Source organism: Henckelia pumila, chromosome 1 (assembly GCF_033568475.1).
Source record: "Henckelia pumila isolate YLH828 chromosome 1, ASM3356847v2, whole genome shotgun sequence".
NCBI classification, from domain to species: Eukaryota; Viridiplantae; Streptophyta; class Magnoliopsida; order Lamiales; family Gesneriaceae; genus Henckelia; species Henckelia pumila.
In genome coordinates this window covers 124,543,870-124,553,667 of record NC_133120.1, presented here as the reverse complement: position 1 = coordinate 124,553,667, position 9,798 = coordinate 124,543,870, and the positions used below count along the sequence as shown (strand labels likewise).

At 33.6% G+C, this 9,798-nt stretch overlaps 2 protein-coding genes across 2 annotated transcripts; one reads left to right on the top strand and one right to left on the bottom strand.

Annotated features, from left to right (window-relative positions):
- Positions 1–1,725: 1,725 nt before the first annotated feature.
- On the bottom strand, positions 1,726–3,886 carry LOC140875761 (eukaryotic translation initiation factor 5A-2). The gene is made up of 5 exons (XM_073279548.1): positions 3,665–3,886; positions 2,711–2,833; positions 2,575–2,631; positions 2,417–2,491; positions 1,726–2,179 (listed from the first exon to the last, which is right to left on the bottom strand). Exons 1-5 carry the CDS (start codon positions 3,785–3,787, stop codon positions 2,078–2,080), a joined length of 480 nt encoding a protein of 159 aa, XP_073135649.1. The 5' UTR covers positions 3,788–3,886; the 3' UTR covers positions 1,726–2,077.
- Positions 3,887–7,465: 3,579 nt separating this feature from the next.
- LOC140873935 (uncharacterized) lies at positions 7,466–9,041 on the top strand. Its single transcript, XM_073277217.1, has 2 exons — positions 7,466–8,322; positions 8,891–9,041. Exons 1-2 carry the CDS (start codon positions 7,466–7,468, stop codon positions 9,039–9,041), a joined length of 1,008 nt encoding a protein of 335 aa, XP_073133318.1.
- The last annotated feature ends 757 nt before the right edge of the window (positions 9,042–9,798 follow it).

Genomic DNA, 9,798 nt, shown 5'->3' with positions numbered 1-9,798 from the left:
TTGGGTAAATGGGTCTTTTCTCGCTTGGCTTGTAAACCTTGTAATGACATACTCTTAATAAATAGATTTACAGGTTGTTTGTCAAAATAATATTAATAATATTAACGTGAATAGCGTCCATGAAAAATTTTTAAATCACTCTCCCGACTTGTCTTGTGTTGGCCCCTCCAAGCTCAAAAAAAAAAAAAAAAAAGTAATATTCATTTTGTTATATTAATTATTGATAAAATTTTAAATTGATACATGAACTATTGTAAATGTTTAAATTGATATATTATCTAATTAAAAAGTCAAGTTTACCATTAATCTAAATTGATATCGAGTCCAATTATTATTATTAAAAATTTATTAGGTACATAATTTTATTTTCAAATTAATTAATTTTAAAAATATCATGTTTATTTTAAATTATATCATGATAAATAATTGTCAACTCAAATTATTCAACAACAAATATTGTAATATATTTATGAAATAATAAAATGAACATAATAACCATTTTAGTTTTTTTGAAATCTGATATTATTCTGTTAGAATTCAAAAAAATATTCAACATTAAAATTTTAAATCACGAATAAAAAAAGAAATTTCATTGAAAAAAATATAATTCAGTTTCTCGATATACGTAATTCTAATAACTTGAAATTTCTCCACTTATATTTTTCTATTGTGCTTGAATTTAAATATAAATAAATATTAATTTATTTTATTATATTTTTATCGACATTAAATATATTTTAATCACATATATGATTTGTTTATTGAGTGTAATTATAAAATAGATGTAAAAATACTATTTTATTATATATATATAGATATATTTATTAATGTTTTAAAATATATTATATTTAAATAAATAATTTAATAGTAAAATATAAATGTATTATAACAATAGTAAGATATTTATTTCTTATAATTTTTAAATTAATATAAATTTATTTTTATGATTTTAATTGATAAAAATTACTTTGAAAAATAAAATTTGCACTTAATTGAATTTACTAAAATAATTGGACTTAAAAAAAGATTTATCAAAATATAAAATTGACTTTTTATTTGGATATCGTTCATTCAATTTTCAATAGTGTATACTTATATGAATTTTATTACAAAAAATACACACACGTATATACATCAAGAACAAAAATCACACACACGTATATAAATCAAGAGCAAAAATCACTGTTAAAACTTAAAACTGCTTTTCATAAATCTCTTTTCAAACAAATTTACCGACGGCGACGAAAATGCTGTTTCTAAAATCATCGCAACACAATGTTCTGAAATATAATGACTCTGTTTGGGCCAAATATTCATAAAATATTTTTATGAAATATTTAAAATATAGTTTTAAAAATAAATATGTATTAAAATAACTATTTTATAAACACTTTGAGCCTAATTATTATGTTTTGATTTTCATCATTACACATTCAATTTTAAAAATTACAAATAACACATTTCAAATTTTTTTTTAAAAGCTATTACCAGATAACATTTTTTAAAAATATTTTTCAAAACCTTTAAAAAAATCCCATCAAAACACATTTTAATTTATTTTTAAATTTATAAAACACTAAAAAAACTTTTTTAAAATAAACGAACGATTATTCCTCATGCATAATTAAAAACTGTTGGCATGACCCAAAAGACCTTAATTGAATGAAATACACACTCAAAAAAAAGGTCGTCAATTTGTAGATAAAATATGACTGGAACCATATATGTAACAAGACGGTATTAATTAACAAGCAACGCAACAAAACTAAAGAAGTTGCTGCCAAATCCAATTCACTCCCTCACATTATAACAAACAAGATAAAATTCAAACAGCTCTGGAAAAAAATAAAAATAAAAACAAGGGATGTAATAAAAAAGACAAGCAGAGTCACAAGACGAACCCAGGAATAGGAAAAGGTAGTCACTTAATAGTCGAGGGCACAAACCATCATCGTTTCGGTCTCCATAATTCCAAACGTGATGACTCGATTGTCCTCCCATCATTTACTAATCTGTAATATAACGTCTATTTCATTGTAGATTAAAAACCATGGATCAATCCCAGTTAGCGAACAGGCTACTTGGGACCAATATCCTTGAGGGCACAGATCTGCTCCTCTCCCATGGCGGACATAACACTCACAACAAGATCCTTCCCCTCAGAAAACCCCTCTTTAATCTGTCCGTCAGTATAAATAGAAAATAATAACTAGAGATTAAAAATAATATATTTTCTTATAACAGAAAAATTACACATAAAATTTTCAAAATGTCTTTATCTGATCCACCCCAGCACATCAAAGGTCAGTGCAGTACAAGACTTATGGTCCCAACACAAGTATTTGGTGTCAAATGTTCGATAATTGATAAAAGGAGATTTGTTAGACATCAAATAACAGCTTGAAATAAATCTAACCTGGGTAAGGAGACTGTCATCGGTTGGAAGCCTAAGGTCATCCTTAGTGTTACCATTCTCAGTGAGCAAGCTCACCTACACCATCATTTTATCAAGATATTAAACAATGTTTGCTGGCATAATAAAGTGACATAAATATTAGAAAGGTAATCACATACAAATCCATCCTCAGAGATATCAATAAGCTGGTAGTCAGTGCGATTGACGTGTGGCACCTGTAGTCCAGTATAAATCACTTTCAACATCTCTCCAGAACAAATAACAGAATCACATTAACAAAGTGAATAAGCTTACGTCACAGTTATGGGAGGAGGGGACAATATCTTCGAGCTTCTTAGAAGTAAAGATGTCAATTGCAACAAAGTGACACTTAGCATGACCGTGCTTTCCAGTTTTGGAGGTCGAAACTTCCACAACCTGACAAAAAACACGCATACCGTAAGCAATCAATAGATTACTACGGTAAGCAATCAATAGACTCCCTACATAATTACCAGATGCAAAGACATTGAAAATGACGAAAGCAATCATAACAAGTTCATGAATAACCTTAACCACAATCTCAAACCAAATTATTCCACACAAGCAAGTGTATTATTTGGTTTGTTAAATAGGGTAACAAATATTTTTCCACTCCATGTCCTAAATTGCACGAACCTATTTTCTTTTTAGAGCGTGCACTCGGAACAAAAAGTCCTCAATTTTCTAAATTGAACATCTACTTTCCTCCAAACCCCTTAATGAAGGGGCAGATGGGCTCACCCCTCAAAAGAAGGAACAAAAAGTCAAACTTTGGTTACGATTTTACCAAAAATGCAATCTTCAACATCCCCACCTCTCTAAATTTCTTATGCCAATCCCGAGATGCAAACTTAGAGGTTTTCAAAACTAGTGCTAGAAACACCGAAATTAACTTCGAGCCAAATCATACGATCATACAATTCAGAAGATCTAAAAGGTACATATCAAGTAACACAAACCAACAAAAGTGAAACTTTGCCCAAAATTGTTGTTGGAAATAAATCAGAAAATTCAAAAGCAACAGTAACAATCATAACGCCCAAATACAACAATCGACAAACAAAACTAAACAGTTCTCCCCATCAGTATACGACAACATAATTACTCAGATCTAAAAACACAAATAAAGACACGCACGGGAGCACAGCAAAATCACACACGTGAATAAAACACAATAATCACATCTTCAATTGCATAAAACGAATGAAAGAAACAAAAAAATCGAACCTTGCAAGGGCGGCCTTTGATGACTATGTAACCGTTCTTACGGATGGTTCCAGCCTGCTGAGGATACGTCTTCGATGCGCCGGCGTCGGCCTTGGACTCAAAATGATGCTCCTCGTCCGACATCCTCGGCGGCGAAGGTCAATCGGAGAAGCTAGCAGATATTTAAAGGGAGAGGAATCGGGGAGATAAAGCAGAGAGCCGGGGCTGGGGGCGAAAAAGCTGGGGTATGCTTTATATAGGGATTGTGGATGCAGGGGGATGGAGAATTTAGGGCTTTTTGGGAAGGAGGGGGATTTAGAGCCGTTGATTGAGATTGACGGATGAGATCTTTTTCTAGCTGCTCGCGTCAAAACGACGCTGTGTTTGAAGGGATATTTTAGTTTATCTATTTAAGCCGCCTCGGGCGACTTTATTTTATTCCGAAAGGCAATTTTCAGGGTGCGAACGCGTGCTGGATTGTAACGGTGGACCCCATGGTGTAGGAATGACAACGGGGCGGGTCTGGGGCGGGTTTAGCTAAACTCGGGACCGGTCCCGCCTCTCTTTGGACCCGTCTCGCCCCGCGAACTCGGCGGGTTCAATTCGGATTAGACTCGTTGGACCCGTCATAAATTAAATAATTTTTTTGATTTATTAAAATAAAAAATAAAAAGTTTAAAAATTAAAAAATATCATTAAATTTAATTTCAAATATAGATTTATAATATTTAAGACAAAAAAGAAATTATTCTCACAAGTTTAAATTTATTAACTTGTAATTAATTAATATTTACTAGCTAAAAAACATTATAATGATTTATTTTTATACTAAACATATCATAATAAAATAAATTAATTTCAATCCAATAATATACAACATTCAAATTATGGATAAAATATTAATTATTTAGTATAATAATATAATTATATATTATTAATATTACATATATATTTTATATTTATATATATACGTGAATATTTTAAATTTTTATATATATAATACTTTGGCGGGGCGGGTTTAGCCAAACCCGAAACCCGCCCCGGACCCGCTTGTGGACCCGCTTAGGCGGGTCGACAGGGCGGGTTTGATGCGGGGGCGGGTTTAAACCCGCCCCACTGCCATCCCTACCCATGCGGACCATTGAAAAGTGTCATTTATTTCATTTTAAATATTTGGAATTACAGAACTAAGGGCATTCACAGTTGGAGAAGGGGAAAAACTTCTCCCACTAACAAAGCGCCTCTTGATTGTCTTTAAATTTTTTTTATATAATTTTTTTATTATTTATATAGAGAAGGGGAAAAACTTCTCCCAATAACAAAGGGCTCAGCAAGAGCGGCTTTTGTGTTTAAATTTTTTTTATATAATTTTTTTATTATTTAAATATATATAAATATAACCGTTATTATATATATATATATTATATTTACATACAAATACTTTTCTTTTTGTTATATCCGTTGCTTTCTTTCTTTTTTTTTTAAATTTTTTTATTTAATAATAATACACATTACACACACATATTACCATTTGTTTCTGTTGTTTTTATTTTCAATTTTCATCCAACGTTAAAAAAAATTAAAATTGATTTTTTTAATTAAAACTAGTCATTAAAATTTTTCTATAAATACACAACACATTTTCATTTTTCATGCTACAATTCTGTCACACAAAATCACTAAAAGTCACTCCATCAATTTATCTAAAATGGATAAAAAAAAATTTGTGTCTTTTAGAAAATATTTGCATTCTCAAAATATCGAAGAAAATACCGCAAAAAATTATCAAAATCGTCCTAACAGCCAATTTATTGCTCCCACACAACACCCTCATAATTTTCCAAACCCTTCACAATATCCGCTTAATTTTCAAAGCTCTCAAAGCTTGCCTACTTTTCCGAGCAATATCCACCCTCAAGCTCCATTTTATGCGTGTCCACCTGAATATTGGCGAGCCCTGGCTAGTCAATTTGCAATGTCAACACCCCCTTATGCATTTTCTTCACAACAACCACCGGTCATACCTTCGAATGAATCAAGGACTACAGATGCAAACAAGAAACCCACAACACCATCCTCAATTCCAGGTTCTCAATTTTCTACTTTTTAAACACAACTAGGACTAGACAACATTGTTCTCGATAAAGATAATGAGATGGATGGAAAACGAGCACCTTGGTTAGTTGATGAAGACAAGCTCCTTGCAAAGTCATGGGTCACCATTAGCACCGACCCAATTATCGATAATGACCAGAAGGATCAAGCATTCTGGAAGCGAATTACAAACTACTACAACAAACATCGCGCTATCGGATCTAAGAAAAGAGACTGGAAGAAGGTAAAATCACATTTCTATTTATTTCATCCTTTGGTAAATGAGTTTTCTGGTGTATACAATCAAGGGCGGATCCAGGATTTCCGATATGGGGGGCCGCCTACAAGCTAGAGACAAGATTAAAAGAGAAATGAAAAATTACAGTACTAGTTATATTCAACTAATTAAGGGGTTAATTGCATGCGGACCCCCTGTGAAAGTTCTAATTGGCGTAAAACCCCCTGTGATAAATTAATAGGCTCCAAGCTTCTCGTGATTTTAAAACGTTGGCACACTTGCCCCTTTGTCTATTTTAATTAAATTCAATTATCAAATGTCTGTTATACCCTCATATATAAACAAATAATACGTTACCGTATTCAATACCAACATACAGAAGCGGGGAGTGGCGATTCTCTTATCGCGAACCCTAATTTTGAACCAGCAGAATTTTGAAGAGAAATCGAGACGTTGATGTGATTCAGATTATGGAATAGGTGAAGGTATTTTTTTCTCTTCTTTCTAGTATCATGGATTTAGCAATCGATTTTGACGTTTGGTATGGAGGTGTGTTCAAGGTAAAATTTGAAGGCGAACATCCAAGAATTTCTTATGTTGGGGGGATAAAACATCAGTTCAAGAGAGTGAACTTTGATAGGTTTAATATGAGAGATTTGCGTGCTCTTTATAAACTCTGTGGTGGTAACAAGTTGAATGTTCGATTTTATTATAGGATTCCGGGGTGGGTAATAGAACAGGGTCTGATAGAAATTAAGGGGGATAAAGAAGTCAGTGATATGTATGACTGGTATAAGGAATTAGAATTGGTAACTGTCTGGATTGAGGAGACAATGCCATTGCCTGACATGGTTTTAGACCCAGATGGAAATGTAGTTGATGCAGAGGAGTTTTTGCACTCAAATCCAGTAGGTTATATAGAATATCACAAGGAATCTGTAGCTGCCCCTAAACCAACTGAGAATGTTAGCTTAGATGATGAATCCCCTGCTGATAATACCCAAGTCCATGAGACTTTTTCTTGCTCTGGTCCGAATTTATCTGAATTTGAACCAAATCCTACTGAAAATGTTGGAGACAATGCTTCCAATCAACAACAACCTAACTTTGATGATGATTACAATGACATTCATGAAGGGATTAGTGATGGCAGTGAATTTGATGATTCTTCAGATGAAAACTATTCAATTGGAGTTGAGAAGTCAGAATCTGATGATGATTCAATAGATAAAATGTTGAAAGGTGTTATTGGGAGTGATGAAGAGGATATTTTTGCTGAAGTGGGTGTTGGATGAGAAGGGATGAGTGAGCATACGATTAGGAAAAACAACAAAGGCAAGAGCAAGGTTTGTGAGAAGAGAAAGAGAAATGAAGATTCAAATAGTGCAGCTAACTGGGCAAGTGATGATGTTGAGTAAGATGACCTCATAAGTCTTGATGGATTCGATAATGATGGCCCTAAGCATCCAACTTATAAGGAGGGGCAAAATATGAAGAATTTCAAACTTGTGGTTGGTATGAAATTCAAAAGTGCAATAGAGTTCAGGGAGGTTCTTAGAGATTGCATGGTTAGAATGGGTTATGAGTTGGTGTTGAAAAATAATGAGAAAAGTAGGATAACCGTTGTTTGTAAAAAAGGTTGTGATTGGAGGATTCATGCTTCACTGGTTCAAGGTAGGCCAACATTCCAAATCAAAACAATCAAAGGAGCTCACACTTGTGCGAGACCTCATACCAACAGATTTGCTAACTACAAGTACTTGGGCAAAAGGATTGAAAAAATTGTTAGAGATAATCCAGATATCAAGATTGATCAACTACAGAATATAATATTGAGAAAATGTGCAGTTTATGTTGGTTATTGTAAAGTTTTAAGGGCAAAGAAGGCTGCTGTTCAGAAGATAAGAGGGGTTGATGGTGTCCAGTACCAGCTACTTGGAGATTATTGTGAGACAGTGTTGAAATATAATCCAGGCAGCAAGATTATAATTAGGAGGAGAGAAGATTTTGAGCCACCAACCTTTGATAAGCTGTATTACAGTTTGCAAGCAGTGAAAGACAGTTTTTTGTCAGGGTGTAGACCCATTATTGGACTTGATGGTTGTTTTCTGAAAACAGTACATGGTGGACAACTATTAGTTGTTGTTGGTAGGGATGGTAATGACAACATGGTTTCTATTGCATTGGCTGTATTGCAAGTAGAGAACAGAGAAAACTGGACTTGGTTTATAAGGAAGTTGCTAGAAGATATAGGAGGTTTGGGTGAAGATAGATGGACTTTTATCTCAGATAGACAAAAGGGTCTTATTGAAGCTTTGAAGGATTTGGTGCCTAATTCTCAGCATAGGTATTGCTTACGACACATGTACCAAAACTTCAAAAAAAAAAATACAAGGGAGTAGAGTTGAAGGGTCTATTTTGGAAAGCTGGTACTACCGCAAACAAAAATGATTTTGATGTTCACATGAAGAAGATTTCTGAAATTGATCCGAAGATAAATGCTACATATGAGAAAGCTTGTGAATGGCTCAAAAACATTCCACCGATTCATTGGGCTAGAAGTCATTTTCCCACTGTTTGTTTGTCAGATGTAGTAGTGAACAATTTGTGTGAATCCTTCAATAGCTACATCTTGGAAGCTAGGGACAAACCAATAATAACAATGTTGGAGTGTATAAGAAATAAAATGATGAAGAGGATTCAACAGAAAAAAATTGGAATGGAGAGATATATTGGTGAGATTTGTCCCAATATAATGAGAAGAATCAATAAGAATAAAAAAATTCTCCAGCAATTTCTTTGCAATATACTGTGGGGAGAATGAATTCCAAATTCAGTGCTTGTCTTCTCAAGGAGTACTTAGTCAATATGTGGTTGATTTGAACAAGAAGACATGTACATGTGGTATGTTTCAGCTTTGTGGGTATCCTTGCGCTCATGCATGCACTGCCAACGGTGAAAATAGAAAAAAAATTGGAGGATTTTGTTGATAAATACTATGGCAAGAGTGAATATTTGAGGATTTATTCACACATGATACATGTCGTGCCTGGACAAGGTGATTAGTGCAAAACATAAAGTGAACCATTGAATGCACCAATATATAAGAGAAAGAAAGGAAGACCTCAAAGAATGAGAAGAAGAGAAGCAGATGAGGGTGGCAGTAGCATGTCTACAAGAAAGGGACTCACTCATACATGTTCAAAGTGCTTGGAGCTTGGACACAACCGAGCAACTTGTAAAAATCTAGTTCATCCAAAATAAAAAAATGTACAAGGTAAAAATCTATTCAAAAATTTCAATACCATGTTTCTCAAACATTTTGACCAAACTTTCAACTATAGGGGGTTGCTGGACAAAGAACTGAAGGCCCAGAAACACAGGCATCTGCAACACCAAGACTGCCACCAAGGAGGCCAGCAAGCCAAGTTCCAAATACAAATCCTCAGGTAACTATCAAATGCACTTGTGTTCATGTATTTATGTATATAAGTTTTAAAATTTATGGCAGAAAACACAAGAAACTGAAAGCTTTCCTCAAGCATCTTCAACAAGAGCATCAAACAACCATCCAAGGGTAAGAATACTTTTTGTATTACTATTTTCAAGATTTATATAAATACATAAATATTTTCTTATTCTTAGGACATGGAGCATGCTGCAACAAGGGTGCGGATGAGCAATTATACCAGAGGAGCCAGTACTCAATCCAGTGCAATGGACAGTCTACATAGAAATGTCAGGGCAAGTGCAAGTGCAAGTGCTAGTGATGGTGCTAATGCTAGTGCTAGTGCTAGTGCAAGTTCAAGAGCCAGAGCTAGAG

Bases quoted from the DNA above. Each gene is read 5' to 3' on its own strand.
- LOC140873935 (XM_073277217.1), top strand. From the start codon at position 7,466: ATGAAGAATTTCAAACTTGTGGTTGGTATGAAATTCAAAAGTGCAATA. The intron at 8,323-8,890 runs GTATTGCTTACG...GGTATGTTTCAG, and splicing joins GTGCCTAATTCTCAGCATAG to CTTTGTGGGTATCCTTGCGC.
- LOC140875761 (XM_073279548.1), bottom strand. From the start codon at position 3,787: ATGTCGGACGAGGAGCATCATTTTGAGTCCAAGGCCGACGCCGGCGCA. The intron at 2,834-3,664 runs GTTCGATTTTTT...GTTTTTTGTCAG, and splicing joins TCAAAGGCCGCCCTTGCAAG to GTTGTGGAAGTTTCGACCTC. The intron at 2,180-2,416 runs GTTAGATTTATT...ACTGACGGACAG, and splicing joins ATGACAGTCTCCTTACCCAG to ATTAAAGAGGGGTTTTCTGA.